This window comes from Diorhabda sublineata, chromosome 2 (genome assembly GCF_026230105.1).
Source record: "Diorhabda sublineata isolate icDioSubl1.1 chromosome 2, icDioSubl1.1, whole genome shotgun sequence".
NCBI lineage: Eukaryota > Metazoa > Arthropoda > Insecta > Coleoptera > Chrysomelidae > Diorhabda > Diorhabda sublineata.
In genome coordinates this window covers 19342614-19361500 of record NC_079475.1, presented here as the reverse complement: position 1 = coordinate 19361500, position 18887 = coordinate 19342614, and the positions used below count along the sequence as shown (strand labels likewise).

Below are 18887 nucleotides of genomic sequence, written 5' to 3'. Positions count from 1 at the left end.
ATTTTACGCGGTTTTTAATTAGTTTCATCACGAACATTTTGTTTGAGTTGCTATAGCGTTTCTAGTTTGTTTGCATAAGCCTTGCTTTTTAGATATCCTCACAAAAAGAAGTCCGAAGCAATCAAATCAGGTGACTGTGGAGGCCAATCAACATCATTTGTTGAAATAACTTGTTGTGGATAGAGGTCTCGCAGTAATTCCATTGTAATCCTAGCTTTATGCGATGTGGCGCCGTCTTGTTGATACCACATGTTAAAAAAGCCCAAAGCATTCTGTCGTAGCGTTAAAAAGTTTCATATCATGATATCGCTCCCCATTGACAGTTACCGTTACGCCTTTTTCAGTTTGAAAGAAGTAATGTCCAATAATTCTACTTAACCAAATTGCATACCAGACTTTTAATGGATGCAAAGGTGTCGAATTGAGGTTGATGGATTGTTTTGAACACTTTCTTGAGCAGCAGTAATGTTTTCAACCGATCTTGTTTACGTTTACGTTGTGGCCCATGCTTGCACCTATCAGCTACAGTTCGTCTTTCCTCGAAATAATTCACTACACGATAAATAGTGCGTCTTGTTAGCACGTTGTTTATCCCAAAAATGTCACGTAACTTTCTCATCGTCACAGTAATCGATGATTGATTTTGATAAATTGTTTTAACGATTAAAACACGTTGGTTTGCCGAATATTCTCCCATAATAAATTTGTTATATCTCTACTTCACAACTGCCAAATATGAACACTAATGTTTACCAAAATGGCGGTAAAACAAAGTAGTATACCTTCTCGGCGGACACCCGGTATATTTAAATGAGTTCTCATTTCGGAACGTTAAATGCATTTAACTCAGAAACGAGAGATGTGAGAATTTTTTTATGTCACAGAATTATTAACTTCCGAACTTTTTGCATTAAGTCCTGGAACACCATGTATATACTATTTACTTTTTTATAAGCTGTAGTTGACTAAGAATGATAAAATTTAACAATTATCATTTCAATGATTTAAATTCTAAAAGCAATCGTGTATCACGTTAAAGCATTGCTAAAATATGTTTGATTTTTAATGCGATTAACGGCTTTCTAAACTTGGACGAGAAAAAGAGTTCAGCAGAAATAAAGATCGTAATTTCAAGGTGTGGACTATATTAATTTGGGCACTTTTAAATCGAGAAAGTTACATTTATACATTTGCATTGCATATAAAAAGGTGAAACATACCGTAAATTATGCCGTTCATGAAAATTAGAACAAACTAAAATTGCAATTAGTATTAATGAAGATTAATTAAACCAACTCATTTTATTTCTGAAATTCCAAAATCGATTAGAACGGATGGTAAAGAAGGACATTGGAGAACGACTTATGAAAATTATTACTCGTGAACTTGATAGAAAAACAGGTTTCGATAGGTTTGTTCCAACCTGCTAGTCGGGACCGTTCTTGAACAGTTATCGGAAGCGTTTATAGATATTTTCTGCACAATCTCCGGCTATGCACGGTTCTTGTAACTGTACTTACCATCAACCAAGTATCGAAAAGACCGTCCTGGAAACTGTTCACAAACAATCCAAGTCGGTTGGAACATGCAATCTCTATTGCACAGAATCGTTACCGTACCGAGGACGGTTTGTTGATGGGTTGGAACGAACCTAATGCAAATTTAAAAGAGTATTAGTGTGCGTTCACATTGGCGACGCTCAAGAGGTGACCGTCTGCGATGCCGCACGTTGTCCTGTTCAAATTGGTAAAGCGTCGTTTTAGTTATTTTCTAGCTTTCGAACCAAAAGGACGTAATGAATTTGGTATCCAAACGATTATTACTTATAGAAAGTACACGACTGCGAAGGCTAATTTTAAAGAAAAGCAAAAAAAAATACAAGGCGTTCATGAACTTAATAGAAATAGACTTGCTTATGGCGAATTCCATCACCTGTATCATGAACTTCGCACTGATCCAATAAGACTTTTTCATTTTTTAAGAATGTCAGTGGAAACGTTTGATTACATTCTGGTAAAAATCAAGCATCGATTTTGGGATGAAAATATGTTAGAGGATTACTGTTGGTCTATTATAACAGAAATTAATTCAAATTTTTTTATTATTAATATCAACATAGAACGTAGAAAAAACAAAGAAAGCTATAACACTACTTAAAAATGGGCGCGCTCCTGGTCCAGAGGGAATACCTGCAGAATTAATAAAAGCAGGAACAAATAGGCTGTTTAATATCCTAACAGAAATTATCAATAGACATCTAAATGGAGAACCAATACCGCAAACGTGGAAAGAAGGATGGATCACGTCCATATACAAGAAAGGAAATAAGGAAGACTGCAATAATTATAGGGGCATTACAGTGACTAGTACGCTCAGTAGGTTATACGGAAAAATAATAAAGGAGATCATTTGTGAAGAATATCACCCATACGAATCCGAGGAACAAAACGGCTTCAGAGCAGGTCGATCGACGATAGATAGTATTTTCTGTCTATCACAAATAATCGAAAAGAGAACCGTAAGATCACAAGAAGTGCACCTACTATTGGTAGACTTGAAGAAAGCGTATGACACAGTACCTGTCTCAAAATTATGGGAGGTTCTGGAAAGAACGAGCATAAATACCACTCTAATAAAGGCTATAAGAGAACTATACAGAGACACAACAGCAAAAATAAAAATAGGTAACAAGGTGACAGACGGCTTCAAAACAACCAAAGGCTTGCGACAAGGGTGTTGTTTATCCCCAACTCTGTTCAACATATACATAGATGAAGCCCTAAGAGTTTGGAAAAAAAAAATGTAAAGGAATGGGACTAACTATTGGGGAGAGCACCTTGTATACACTGCACTATGCCGATGACCAGGTAGTGGTAGCACAGGAAAAAGAAGATCTGGAGTACATGTCTAGAAAACTTATAGAAGAATACCAAAAGTGGGGTCTACAGGTTAGCACGGAGAAGACACAATACATATGTATAGGATCAGAAGATTCACCTGGGAATTTAGATCTAGAGGGAAAAATAATTAAAAACTGTAAGGAATGCATATACCTAGGTGTAAAACTAACAACAACAGGACGAAACGAGGAAACAATTAGGGACAGAATAACCAAAGGAAGAATAGTAATAAGAGCCCTGAACTCAGTGCTGTGGCAAAAGAATATTAGACCAGAAACAAAAAAGAGAATATACAACGCCATTTTACAACCAATAATTACATATAGCTCCGAGGTTTGGCAACTTACAGAAAAGCAAAAAAATAACTTAAATGCAGTGGAAATGGATTTCTGGAGGAGAGCAGCAAGAATATCTAGAACGGAACATATAAGAAACGAGGAAATAAGAAGACAATTGAAAGTAGAAAGAACTTTAGTAGAAGATATAGAAAAGAAATAGTTGATTTGGTACGGACACGTTAAGAGAATGGGAAGAGAACGACTACCAAGAATAATATTAGAATGGACCCCCAAAGAAAAAAGAAAGAGGGGAAGACCACCTAGAACATGGCTACAAGGAATCACTAGAGCAATGTCCGAAAGGAACCTAGCAGTCGACGACTGGCAAGATAGACAGGCCTGGAGATCAGGAACCCAAAGGCGTATAACGCTATAAAAGGGGATATATATATATAATATCAACATTATGTTAAATAAAAAAAAGTTCCTAACCAGACGTGACAGAATTTTTTTATTATTTTTTTCTGAATAATTCTACCTAAATGAATAACACGCACATGATACTTTTAATGCAAAGAGCAACCCCGTTGACGATCCGCAAATGACTTTCTTACTTTCTTAAATTAATGAGGTGCGCTGATCGTGAACGATTTTAATAAAAAATATTTGATTAAAACAACTTATGAATGATTTGAGGTGTGCGTAAGTTTAAAACACCTTGTATACATTAATGAACAAAATAAGTCGTTTATTGTTGACAGCTGTAAGTCCACCTGCTCCGCTATTTATAAAAATATCGTTAATCATTCTATTGTTCTTTTAAATTCGAAATATGTCGAAAATACTTTATCAAACAATCCGAGAATGAAACTTGGTGAATAACTGAAAATGCTTCACGTGTATTACAGGTATATTTCCGGAATAAACCAGAAGATGTCAACACTTACGCAGCCATTTTGAACGCTCAGTTTCTGTGTGATTGGTATAAGTGAGTAGTATAAGTTTTTTTTTAAACTGAAAAGCATTAAGTATTTGTCATTAAATATTCAATTTTTGGGGTCATATATTAAATTTTCAATTCGTAGGTGGGCCAGATTGAAAATAAAAAAAAATAAACTGAATTATTATAACATTTTATTTATTAAATTATATAAGTATATAATATTCGATTATTAAAAATCGTATCAAAGCTGACTTCTCTTGTTTTTTGGTAAGCTCATTGGTCAGGTATCATATTCGTTATAGTTATTTTAAGAATTGATTGAAGATGTTCATTCGTAAGTCTTGTGCGATGTTTGTTCTTATTTTGTTTCAAAATACTGTCCGATTGAAGATCTAACAACTCCATTTGCAAATGAACTGATGCCTGTGAAGCTTTAAAATTGAATAGATTGTTGAAAATTGGGAATTTCATTTAATTCATTTTGTGAAAGTTTTCAAAACGATTGTTGAATTCCGTAATCAAATTTTGAAGAAGTTGAAAATATTCATCCAATTTTTTTTTGGTTCCCTGTACGAAATGATTTTAAATGAGGAAATGGCCAAAAGTTTGATTTTTTACCTGATTTTCCCTCAGATTCAGCTTTGTTTCAAAGGCTTCAATATATGAATACCTTTGAGTGACAATCAGTCAAGTGTTTATTCATATCTACCAAAAAAGCACAATCAATCCACCAGTCTTTTTTATAATTAATTGGTTTGCCTTTTCCTAAAATGAAACCTTGAATAGGGTCACGTAATGCAAAAAAATTTTTCTAAAACTACTCCTCGACCGAGACAACGAACTTCGGTGAAATAAGGGAACTCAGAGACCTTTTCGTTCAAATCTTGTAAAAATTGGCTGAACTGTCGGTGATTTAAACCTCTGCTCCTTATAAAATTTTCTATTTTAATTATAGGTTGCATGGCATGGTCCATTTTTAAATATTTGGATGCCAATTGTTCCTGATGAATTAAACAGTGAAATCCCACAAAATTCCTTGATGTTTTCTGTTTTTATTTAGTTACAACGCCCGAATGTTTGCCAGCGATGGCAGGAGCGCCATCCGTAGTTGTGCTGCTAAGTATATTCCAGTCGAGTTCATATTCTGCTATCAAATGCCCAGTTGCACAATAAATATCATTTGCTGTTGTAGTATCTTTTAAGGGAACGCACTTTAATAGTTCTTCAATTTTTTTCAAAGTTACTATTAATATCTCGTATAAAAACAGCAAGTTGAGTTGTATCAACAGTATCAGTGCTCTCGTCAACAGCCAGTATAAAGTTTGTAAATTCCTTAATTCTCTCCTTCAGATAAAGAACCAAATTTTGAGATAAATCGATTCTTCTTGAAGCAACAGTGTTTCTTGAGAGTGGCTACTTTCAACATACAGTCTTTAATAAAATTACCGTCAGTGAAAGATTTTGATCTATTCGTGATTTCTAATGCAATAATAAAACTTCACTTCAGGGCATCTTTGCTCTCTGTGTTAGCATTGAAGTTTAGATTTTAAAGATGACAATGTGTCGATTCTTATTTTTTCAGTTTAACAATTGAATTTTGACTAGCAACTGGTCGATTACAAATCAAACACAGTGGTGTACCTTTCTATTCTATGAAAAAATATGCAATTTCCCATTTAGACCAGAAAACTCTGCACTTATCATCAACTCATCAACTTTTTTACGTTTTTGTGACATTATGCCATAATCGTAACAATTATGGAGCCCACACCAAACAAATACATCTAATGCTTTCACAATCACTACTTCGCAGTACAATTAAAATCCTTCTCCAACCGAATCACTTGTTTTATATGGTTAAGGAAGGTTCTAATCTAGACTCGAAGCGCGTGGACGATATTCTCGACAAAATTAATAGGATATTTCCGCTTGCTGACAAGAGATGGCGATATTGTTTTTCTCTATAGCTTGTCTAGGCACGCGCTGTCCTTCAAATTACTTAACAATCCATAGTCTCGAGAGTACGAGTATTTAAAACATCCGTAGAGGAATCGAATGAAGTCTAAAAGCTCTAACAAGCAAGATTCTTCTTTCTGTAACTTATTTTGATCGCGGGCCTTATTGATACGGCCCAGGGGCCGGAAGCGACCCGCGGGTCTTATCTTTGACATGACTGCTCTGCACCATCACTGTAAGATTTTGGGCAGCTGAAATCAAACGTGGCCGTATCAGCTTGTTTGACGAGTATTCAAGACGGCCAAAAACTTCGACAATCAGTGAAAGAGTTCATCTAATGATACTGAAGATCGTCGAATTGAAGTTAGATGCTATAAGGCTGAGGAAAACGAATAATGAATAAGGAATCTATTTGGAGAAGAAGAACTAAGCAAAATAATAAGATCCAAAAGAATAGAGTGGCTGGGCGTATTTACAGAGAATACCAGATTTTACGGCAACAAAAAAATTATGGACATAGAACAAGGGAGAATCAGAAAAAAAGGAGGACCAAGAAAAAGATGGTACGCGGAGGTGATGGAAGACCTAAGTGAGAGAAATTCGGGACTGGAAAACAAAAGCAAAAAATAGGAAAGAATGTAAGAGCATCACTTCCAACTCTGGGCCTAAAAAGCCTGCGTGAAGCACCTATATTGATGCAATTAAGGCAAAATGAGTCCGATTTTTGGGTCAATTTATAACTGTATTGAAACCTAGATTCACCATTACACTTCTGAAACGAAAAAGCAATCAATACAGTGCATTGCGAAAGGCAAACCTTTGGGAAAAGGAGATGGTTTCATCGACCGTGAAAAGTGATGGCAATGTTTTTTTTTGTATAACAATGGCATTTTGTCAAAGACTATCTCCCAAAAATTGAAACACCCGCGTGAAGTTATCCACGGATTTCCGACACGAATATTTCTTCACAACATAACTGCACTTTGGCGAAAAAATATGAATATAATGACAAAGCAGGTTAAATAATTTTACTACAAAAAATTGAAGTAGATTAAACATTTTTGTGCACACGTTTTTGTACATAGTTCACGATTCCAAGCCGAAGATCCAAAAAATATGAAGAAATTAGTCAACTATTACAAAGTTCACCAAATTGAAAAAAATTGTATTTTTTATAAGACCAAAAAAGTTCATAAACCTGGAACAAATTTATATTTAGATTCTATCTTCCGCACCACTAAAAAAAAAGATAATTTATTTGTCATACGAAAATGTTTTCATTCGTTTTTGGCGTATTTTTTAAAATGTCGAGGCGCCTCTTTCAACAGTTAAAGAAAATTTTGGGTCAATGATTTCAAAATGGACGAAGCGCGTCAGCACTAAAGCGTAAATTTTATGAATTTTTTTGGCGTTATAAAAAATACTATCATCACAATTTTTGGTTCTTTGGTTTTTAATTAGATGGACCTTATCAGAGTTGGATATTTTTTTTTATTATTTGGTTCTTCGATTTAGAATCGTGAAATGTGTACAAAAACACGTGTTTAATCTTTAATTTTTGGTAGTAAAATTATGTAACCTGCTATAATGCCATTATATGTCTCGTTTATTTACATTTTTTCGTGGAAGTTTAGTTTTTCTGTAAAAAAAAAATGTTTGGTCTATGTTGGCGGTATTATTTTTAAAAGCATTGGAAGTTATTGAAACCAAGCTCAGTAGCTCCAAGCAGAGCCATAAAACTGGTTTCGCTTGATAAAGCTTCAAAAACAGTAAAACGTTTTCATTTGAACATATCTCCTGAGGTGACATTATTTACTTAAAAAAATAATTCGCAGACTAAACAAGTTAAGACAATTTATTATTATTTGACGAGCGTAGTTGGCGCCAACATTGGCCCCAATGTGCGGTGCCGGCCTAATGGATAGATTTTGATCAGAGCTAAGAGCACCGCTGGAAAAAGTGTATAGACTTAAAAAGTCTTATTGAAAAATGAAAAAGATTATTAAAAAAATGTTCGTGGTAGAAATCCGTTGAAAACTTCTCACGGATAACAATAAGAGAGAGTAAAAGAAAACACCACATTTGAAAGAAAACCAAGTACTTTTCTATCAGAGCAGCGTATCTTCTTACATTTCGGTAAACCCTATAGTTACAATTCTTGAATTTCATTCCGAATTGATTACCAACCACCGTATTAGCTGGATCTGGTTTGCATCTAAAACATTACTGAAAAGAGTGTATAGACTTATAAAGAGACTATATTGAAAAATGATTAGGAAAAAAAATGACGTGTTTCTTGGTAATTTTATATTTGAACCCACCGTCCTTTAAGACGTACAACTTAATACTTTCAGATTGCTAAGACAACTCTATTACTTTTTTATAAAAACTTTTCGCGCCACGCTCTGTATAATTGATTAATTAGATCCGAAAACCGTTTATTGTTAAGCTTATACGATTAGAATCCTTCATGTAACCAGTAAGGATGAACCGATTAGCGAATTAATTGGATTAGGTATTTAATTAGATTATTTCGGGTTTAGAAATGTCTGTAAAAGTGTTTGAAACAATGATCATTCAGGTCTTCCCGATTTCTTCGTTCTTTATAACCTCCTTATCCTTAAACCGATGGTGATAATCACACTATACATTACTACCACTTCACCTACACAATTATACTGATCGGCGTTTCAAAAAACAAATTTTCGTCTTCAGAGACCAAATCATATGTGAATAATATATCAAAATGAATAGCTACTAATTCATAGATCATGTAAAAAGTTATATGCCTACTGTTCAATGTGTGATGAAATCAAATGGAACAAATTAATTCATTGGTGCCAAAAAACACACAATAAACGGAAAATTAAGTGTCATATCACGAAATTTTATTCTGTGAAAGTTTTTGAGAAATTGGCTATTCTACTAACTTTAGAAAAAATTATAGACGCTTTTGGCTCCGTAAGAGCGTGTATAATTCGCCAATAATAGTAAACTGCCGAGATAATTCGGAAAAATTATTCTTTTCGAGACATCTCCGAAAAATTCAGTTATTTCGCAGCATTTGATTAGCATTTAATTACACAGGCCCTTACGAAGCCACACGAGTTTATAAATCTTCGCCAATGATAGTGCACTGATGAGAAAATTCGGAAAAATAATTTTTTTCGAGACGTCTCCGAAAAATTCATTCTCTCGGTAGCGTTTAATTAGCATTAGTCGAGTAGGGACTGACCAATAACATTTTAGTTAGCATAATACAAATTCTGAGCAGAGTGCAGATGAGGAGGAGAAAGAGATGGCCTAAAATCAGGAAGTAGAATTTTTTTATTCGAGAAAAAATAAAATTAAATGGGTAAGCGAATGAAGGGCAAAAAAATATATTAACCATTTAGTCATCACAAACGCCCGCAAGATTGCAGAAAAACAGATGGGGACGATATCTTTTTGGCCTACTTATGTTAGCTGGAGTTTATAGAGGAGCTCACACTAATTTAAAAGATCTAGGAGGCCGCGATGGACCAGAAGTTTCCAGATTAGCAATGTCTCTCCAGAGGTTCAGTTTCCTATTGAGAGGCATCTAAGGTTTGATGATATTAGCGATTGGTCAAACAGAGCCACATCAGACAAATTAGCACATGCGAGGGAGATTTCCGAGGTCCTCTGTACAAAATTTCAAGAAGTATACTCTCTCTCTCTTTGAGTATGTGGCCATTGATAAACAACTCATACCTTTTAGAGGTCGAGTTGGCTTTAGGCAATATATTCCCAACAATCCGAAATCTTATGAGATCGAAGTTTTTGCCCTTGTTGATGCCCGGACTTTTTATTTACATAAATATGAAATGTGTGCTGAGACTCAAAAACCAGAACAGTACATCCTCGCAAATTCCCCCACAGACATAGTTTTAAGACTTGTTGAACCAATTTGGCAATTCTGGTCGTAATATTACCAAACACAATTGTTACTCAAGTTACAATTTGGCTGAAAAATTGTCGGAACATTGCGAAAAAATGAGGAAGAGATTCCATTTTTGGCCAACAAACCCGTTGAAGCCTCCATTTTTTGTTTCACCCCAAATTTTACATTAGATTTTTATGAACCAAAAAAAAATATATCGGTAATAGTAATCTTTATATTTATTTTAAAAACATTTTTGTAATGAATCACACACGACCCGAGATAACCAAGTAAATTTTCTGTACATATATTTTACATATTTTAGTATTGTTTTGTATGAAAATTTGTAGATCAGATTGTACGAAAATTGTATTAGAAATTTCTAGACATACTAGAACACTGCCTCCTAAAACAGTTTCGATGGAATGCTTGGGATTTGTTGATTTTATAACCGGAATGAGGGCTGAATCCGTTCAGTTGAAGCTTCGCTACGGTCGGGGCACTACAGATTAAATGAGTGTAAAATTTTGCACTGCAACGAAATTTGATCGTCGTGATTTGAACCCTAATATACATTTTAAAAAAGGCCCACTAGAAGAATGTCATCAATCTTTAGTGAAATGATTTGTCCAGTCCTTACTTTAGCAAGCAATAGTGTTTACTTAGTATCCTGAAATTGAGAAGGAGGAGAGATGAACCTTGTCCTCGCCCACTATCGTTAACTCAGAAATCTTTGAAGCTGTGACCTATGACAAAGTCGAGAAGACCTTTGGATTGGAACGACCACAATTGTCAAAAATCACCTACGCTTAACTGCATCACCAAGTGATGGACAAAAAGTGGCCAGAATGATGATAACGGATGTAGAAAAAGCATTGAGGGTGATGCAATCGATGGTTTAGTACTTAGAAGGGTAACTGCTTCCTACAAAATTCGACGTTCGACGTTTAGAAAAAAAAAACCGGTGGTTGCGCTCTGCTAGAAAAGAAATTATTTAAGGGTGAATACACGTTATTTGAATTCCATCGAAAAAAAGTGAAGATATATGGAAATTTGCGTTATAGCTGAGTTTTAACGACGAATTAATAGTTTTGGATGAAAAAAGTTAGAATCTATTGTGTGATAGGTTAAATTATTTCTTTTTCAATTCTACAAAAATAATCTGAAGATTTGGCATTATGTTTGATGCGAGCACACTGTAGATTGTTTCGCATATTGGAGTTAACCTATCAGGTTTTATTATTAAAAAAATTCCAGAAACATCTCTTTTTCGTCCAATTGTCACACCCTGCTTTGCAATATTGTACAGTGTAGTCTGGGAAGTATTTGTCAAAAACATTTTTCCAAAATAGCTTCTTTCTGGACATTTTTCGACTACAAAGTCGGTTATAACAGTTAAAATCACTTTTTGAGCATCTGTTGATAGATGTTGCCTTCTCTTTTCAACTGTTTTCCCTTTCCCTGTGCTAAGCTCTAGTAGAACGTTTACCGAATCTGCAAATCGACTTGTTGACGTTTAATCTTGAGGCCACGGTTGCCACATAAGTTCTTTATTATTCACAAAAGAACGTTTACCGAATCTGCAGATCGACTTTTTGACGGTTAATCTTGAAGCTACGATTGCCACATACTTTATTGTTCACAACACGTTTATCCAAGAATAATTTGAACTTTTATACATCAGCTTACAACTAATTACTGACTGTGAATCTAAAGCCCTTCTAAAAGTACCTATTTAATGATCATAGAAAAAATATTTCGAATTATGTATTGTGTAATATTGTTTATCTATACTTTGAAATGATTCACTGATTCTGAAAAGTGAATATTGTGATGCGGCCCTGGACAAGTTGTTTACTATTTAGTTCGTACTGAGGCGTCTCTTTTCGTATAGATAAGATTTTTGATATTTGAAGACCAATATTATACCAAATCAATTATTTAATTATTATGAATAAATATAATGTTTTAATGATCAGTAGCATTGTTTGCTTCTTCCTTTACAGGTAAATTATGTTCTCTAGATATCTCTTAACACCTACATAGTACAATAATAAACAGTATAAGTTTCCTCACTTTACTTATTAGTGTCTCTTTGTATCGTCCATTTTAAATAATTGATTTAGAAGGAACAAGTTACTTTACTTAGGGGAACATTGTTAATGCATATCTCTCCTAAATTATTCCATTATTGTATTATTTTTGGAGTTTAGAATGATGTGTCCAAGAATGTGGTAAGTTAGCTTACACCATTATTTTGCAAGTGCTTAACGGTTTTTAGTAATTTTACATAGTAAACATCATCAACTAACCTTTTGATAAAGAACAATAACCTTCTAAAGAAAGAATATACTTTTACGGTATTTTAATTCACTTAAAGGAAACACGGTTATTATAGAAAAATTGTCAGTGTTCTCAAATCTATTACATTGTTTGTCAATGGCAAGTTTAAGGTATACAACCTTGGAAAAAACGGTAATTAAGTAAAGATGACAATGCGAACCTAATTTTTAAAATATTTAGAAGCATCTTCAATATATAAATATATATTACTATAACTATTATTTGTGATATCTATATATATCTATATATATCTATATATCTATATATCTATATATATATATATATATATATATATAAATGAATTACTGTTCGTTAGTTTCGCTAAAACTCGAACCGGCTGGACCGATTTGGCTAATTTTGGTCTTGAATTATTTGTGGAAGTCCAGAGAAGGTTTGAAAGGCGAAAAAATATGAAAACGAAATTAAATAAAAACAATTTTATTTTTCTTTGATGTTTTGTTAAAATTAAATTTCTGAACGCAACTCTAATATTTGACATTTGACAACCAACTAATAAGTCGATCCATCTTCTATGTCGATCGATACCTAAGACACAGAGGGCATCCTTCTATGTTTGTGGGTGAAGATCGCCGCGATGATCCTATGTGATAGTGACAGTTTACTGCTAACATGCGAGTATTTTTGGGACAAGCTGAAACTGCAATGTGTTTACGAAGCAGTTGTTACACATTGGAAATAATAAAGTCACAGTGGATACCTCGCCCGAATTCATAACATTACCCACAGATTTCTGTCAGATCACAGACTCAAAAGAGAAGCTGATTCAGCGTGTTTTCTCGGATATAGCGCAACAATTCAATAACCATAATTGGCTGGGTGAACGAGAAATATTGGCGGCGGAAAATAAAGTATCGAGAATCTCAATGCGACCATTCAGAATTTTCTTCCGGGACAGTTGGTTTTCTTCGAATCGGTGCAAACCGTTATGAACCGGGATAACATAGTCAAATATCCCACTGAGTTTTTAAATACACTGGAATTGCCTGGATTACCACCTCACATTTGCAGTTAAAAGTAAGATCAGTTGTCATCACGCTGCGTAACATTCATCAACTGTGCAATGGAACAAGACTGGCTGTGGAAAAGGTACAATTTCCGGTATGTCTGGCCTTTGTGATGACCATAAATAAATCGCAAGGCCAATTGGAAGCTTCCGGAATCAACTTGGAGTTTCCTTAATTCGCGTGCATGGACAAAATTATACGTCGCGTGTTCGAACGTTGGAAAACCGTCATCTTTGTTTATTTACTGAGCATTTTTTTTTATTTGTTTTAATAAAAAAAGTATTCCTTTTGTATGTTTTAAGTTTATTTTATACAAAAGATTAGGTCTTCTATTATTGATTGAGGCAGTACGAAGTCTGCCGGGTCAGCTAGTAAAAAAATAAAATCAACAAACTTTTACTACTTTGAGCTTACTAATATCAATAAAGACTTATTTTTTGCATATTTGTATATGAAGGTACTTAATAAGTTCCACTAATACAATTGACAATATGTTAAACTTGTATTTGACAAAGAAAGGTTATTTGGATTATTCTTCTGCACCAAACACCATTTTGGTTACAAAACCTATATGTCTATTGCATGTGGAATTTGCAGCCACAAGTATCTTTTTTGACCTATGAACTATGATATTGGTATCCCTCACCACTCATCATACGGCTCAAGTTCAGTATGACTATTTTGTCTTTAATCTACAATTTATATCTGTGAGTACAAGTTATACTGAATAACTTAAGGGAGTAAAAAAATCTGACATCCACACTTAAATGAGTAGGTGATGATTTATTTCACAATTGTTAATTAACACAACACTATATACCACAACCATACATACAGGTCTGGAAACGAGGATAGTGGAGTGGGTTCATTCCATGGGCGCTAAATTAGCTCACTCTGTGGCCGCCAGGTCGGCGTTGTAATCAGGAGACAGTGTCAAATTGTGTTAACCTAATAATAATTATTTCTATAAGCAACGTATTGTTATAAATAAAAGTAACAGTGCCCTATCCACGTCCATCTCTAGCAACTCTAGATAGCAGCGCTGCACTATGGCTATTAGAAATACTTAGAATCTGACAATAAGAGAACCAAGTCGCTTTATAGAAATAAAGACCTGTGTGTAAGACCATACTATGGTGCTATGTCAGTTGACATATCTAGACCAGCTCAGTTGGGAGTAATTGTTAAATATTATATTGTCTATTCAGGTTTTTCAGTGGCTCATAAATCTCACTTTTTCCATGTGAGGATTTCCAAGGTAATTGTATACTCTGCTTTGTGGATTTATTGATGTTAACTACATGTTTCTTTGGCATGTAAGGTGGGTGGTTTTCGTTTCATTGACTTTTATTTTCCAGTATCTCTACCACCATTGAATTTTATTCGAGTTGTATAAATTGTAGAGACTTTTATATTTACATATGAAATAAACAAATTGGCATATTAACATCAGATTTCATATGTCCTAAGATATAGGTTTAACTAAATTTAATCTATTTATTCAATTTAAACTATACAGCTGATACAAACTAATGTAAAATGTAAACTAAAAATAAGATTATAGAAACATTTTTTTGTCAATGATTTTTTGTGTAATACCTACACACACACAACAGTCTCTTTAAATTTTCACCACTTCTATACCCAATAGTAAGCAAGGAGTCGAATTTATGACAATATTAATATCAGACATAAATGAAAGGTTAGAGGTTGACAAACTGCAAGATCCCCTCAACAACTTTAACGAGGGTGAGCATAGAAAATTAAGCAGCAAACCATCTAAAACCAAAATAAAGCAGATAATCATTCTAGCCTAAGATTATCCAAATGTATGCAAATCACCTCAGAAATAATCTCTTCAAATCCCATTGATGGAAAATAGTTTTTGGCTAGGTCACCAAAGGAGATACCTACCTCACTCAAGCCTTTTATACTTAACAAAAAATAGTCTCTAACCTGATTGTTCAAATAAAATTTATTTCTGATTTAAAGATCATCCGATTTTATATATTAAAATTAGTCAGTTATATAATTTGCAAAATATGTAACAATGAGAATACCTAAAGAGGAAGTAATTATTCACTTCATATCTATTGCATGCAAGTCACATATTACTTTTACTACCATTCTTACTTGTTTCAAAGTCTCACATAACAATGCTCGTTCAAACTCTAGACAAATTAATTTCTAATATAATTTGATGCGCTCTTCACTTATCAGAACTTGCAAAATGTAGATATTCTTTTCTCATTATTTTCATTTGTAGAACTTGAAAAATAGTGTATTGGTTCATGTTTAGAGCAACATAGCTATTTTCCTGGTTAAATTAGACAAAATTTATTTAGTTTGCACTTATTGTTATTGAAGTATAAAATTATCTGGATCAATCACAATTTAATTATTCTTCTAATTATTAAAAAGTTCAATCTAATGAAGTTGTTTTCTATTATTTCACATTATAAATGTTGAAAAATATATAATGGTTACAGTAAGATATTCAACTTTTTGGTAAATACTTACTGATTTAACACATTTTCTATATATGAAATAAATAATATATGAAATATGTGCAAGTATTTATAAATATTTTTTTTGACAAAATACATTTTTTTCAATGAATTTTATCTCGAGTTTTAGTGTTCCAACTGTATTCAACAAGAAAAATGCAAAGTGGTTAACCTCCTTACGTACAAGAACTATGAGTCATCAACTACTTCGAGCTTACCTTTGTTAAAAGATAAATAATTAATAATGAAAGACACGTTTATTGTTTTTCAACTTTACTTACCTGTGATTATATAAAAAAACGTTTTTGAATAATCCACGAACTCCATTGTGTCCGTCCACTTTAATGTTTAAATGAAAATTTGTAGATGGAAGTTATAAAGCTTATTGGCATTGTTTATTAAATTTCAGCCACTAGTACACATATTTTAAATAAACGGAAAATAAACATCAAAACAAAACGACAAAACGAGCCACTATACAACACCGTCTAACTACCACCTGTAAATTGTCCAAAAATGTATTTGCTTTGGTCTGTCAAAAATTTCAATTATGCGCATGAAACTTTTGCGCAGTCTTGCCCTTCAGCGTCAAGAGATGCAACACAAATTACAGCAACTTGTTTAAATAATTTATTTGTTTTTAATTTTCAGTTGTCGGAAATTGATAATAATGCTTGACTATTACATTATTCCTGAAAATAATTTCAATTATTGGTGTACCAATGTTTTTATGAATATCGTCACATTTCACTCGCAAAACTTGAAGTTAAACAAATACTTTGATTTTGTTTAAAATTTTCAACAGTTTCACTAAAACATTTATATTTCTTTATTAGTATTATAAAGCCAAAGTTTCTTGATTTATTTGAATACACCACTTTTTATACATTGTTGGTTTGAAATGTAAAATTATTTTCTTTTTATATAGGCCATCAACAGAGATATTTCAGAAACTATGAACTGAGGTCAGGCAGATCATCTCGCAGTTGATTGTGGGTCCTAGATCTGGTTGATCTATAGATCCTAACCACGATCAGACAACGAAGGTAGCGGTGTGGGTTCAAGTCACGGGTACTAAATAACCTTACTCTGTGGCCGCCAGGCCAGCGTTGTGATCAAAAGATGGTGTCAAATTGTTTTAACCTAATAATTATTTCTATGAGCAATTAATTGTTATAAATAAAATTAGTTAATTTGTAACGTAATTACATAAAAGTGCTTAATTAAGAACAAATAATAATAGTTGCAAAAATGCTGTCACAATTTTCATGTCTACCCTACCCCACGTCTTACATGTAACCATGATTTACTGTTACCAATGTTTCTGCTGGTCTATGATGATTTGGATAATTTTTACAGGCTATACCCAATTCAGATGACCTCAGTTTTGATTCAAGTGTATAATGATAAATCCATGTTAAGCATCACAAACTATGCTCTGAACCATCAATTCATTATTAAGGATTGCGACACTATTTTTTAAAATGATTTAACACTATATACTGCAGTATTCTTAATGATTTTCATGACTTATTTGTTCTCTGCGAGACTGCTTTTTAGAATATCTTTATCTTAAGCATAATCAGTACTCGTTTGCTCATTTCGAAATTCCATATACCAGTCAATGGTGGTCAATTTCTTAGGGAAAGTCTAATTACAAGAATACTTTACAGTATTTTTCAATGAATGCATTTATGGAAATAACAAAAGTTTAGTCCATACTAAAGTAATCTTGCCAGACTGAGAATTTTCACTGTCTCCAATGTTACGAAATTTAATTTTGAATTAAAAATTCTACAAATGGAGTGAACTTTGTATAAAGTTTTTATATTTTTTATTCCATATTTTCAAATTCAATATGTCAGATAGGAGTGTACTTTGAATTATATCATATTACTAGTAGATTTAATATTAATTAGAAGAAAACTACATTTTGTAAAATTGTTTACTGAATAGCTTGAATTACCAATAAAATTAGTTAAATACTTTCAAATTATTACTGCTAAAAATAGGAGTGAAAAAAATTGAGTCCCTCTCATAAATTGTTTATTGTTAACCTACATAATAACAAAAAATAATTTATTTGAGAGGAATAAACCTAGAACTGTGGGTAGCACCAATACCTGGTCTACCATGTTTAACAGGTTTGTAAGTTAAAGAGAATTCACCAAGATAATGTCCAATCATTTCAGGTTTAATTTCAACCTGTGTAAAGGCTTTACCATTGTAAACACCTACAATCGAGCCAACCATTTCTGGGACGATGATCATGTTGCGTAAATGAGTTTTAACAATTTCTGGCTTTTCTAATGGAGGAGCTTCCTTCTTGGCTTTGCGCAATTTTTTAACCAAAGCCATTGGTTTGCGCTTCAAACCTCTCGTGAAACGCCTTCTAGCACGACAATGCATCAATTCCATTAATTGTTCGCTAGAAAGAAATATTTAAATTTTTATCTAGTTTAGAAATATTTTATTTTCTACTTACTTTGGCATATCTAATAATTGGTCCAAATCTACACCACGGAAGGTGAACTTTTTGAAAGTTCTCTTCTTTTTAACTTGCTCTTCAACCTAAAATAATTAAATACATTTATAAATATGTATATATACCGTAATGTTAATATTCCATTAAAAACTTTAATATGCCCGAAAATTGAATACATACTTTGTCAGCCATGATGTAAGATTAACAAATTTATATATTTAATAGTAAAAAGTTCGGAGATGGGCTAAAACCCTGTGGATTTTTAAAAATTTTACGAACTAACAGCAATTGCCATTAAGTTGGTGATAGAAAGATTGTTGCATCAAAGCTACCAACTACTCTGAAACTTTTTGTTAACTGTTGGATGGGGATATTTAAGTTTAGGCAATTTGTTATACAAGTGAATGGATTTGATAGAAAATTATTACGAATTAATTGTCTTTAGATACCAATGATTTGAAAAATTTAGGTAGTATATTTTTAAACGCATAATTATATCATTAAAAGATAATTATGGTAACTATTTTGATTTTTTGTGATGAGAATCGT

At 33.1% G+C, this 18887-nt stretch overlaps 2 protein-coding genes across 2 annotated transcripts in view; both read right to left on the bottom strand.

Moving 5' to 3' along the window:
* The window catches only part of LOC130440685 (protein crumbs), an 84075-nt gene extending 67710 nt beyond the window's left edge, over window positions 1–16365 (bottom strand). The window contains exon 1 of the mRNA XM_056773958.1: window positions 16135–16365. Coding sequence (XP_056629936.1) covers window positions 16135–16180 — 46 coding nt within the window. The 5' untranslated portion in view covers window positions 16181–16365. The remainder of the gene's footprint in view (window positions 1–16134) is intronic.
* A 1517-nt stretch (window positions 16366–17882) lies between these two features.
* LOC130453394 (40S ribosomal protein S15) lies at window positions 17883–18700 on the bottom strand. Its single transcript, XM_056793108.1, has 3 exons — window positions 18519–18700; window positions 18339–18424; window positions 17883–18281 (listed from the first exon to the last, which is right to left on the bottom strand). Exons 1-3 carry the CDS (start codon window positions 18528–18530, stop codon window positions 17933–17935), a joined length of 447 nt encoding a protein of 148 aa, XP_056649086.1. The 5' UTR covers window positions 18531–18700; the 3' UTR covers window positions 17883–17932.
* Between the last annotated feature and the right edge of the window lie 187 nt (window positions 18701–18887).

Bases quoted from the DNA above. Each gene is read 5' to 3' on its own strand.
- LOC130453394 (XM_056793108.1), bottom strand. The intron at 18,282-18,338 runs GTAAGTAGAAAA...ATTTCTTTCTAG, and splicing joins CAATTATTAGATATGCCAAA to CGAACAATTAATGGAATTGA.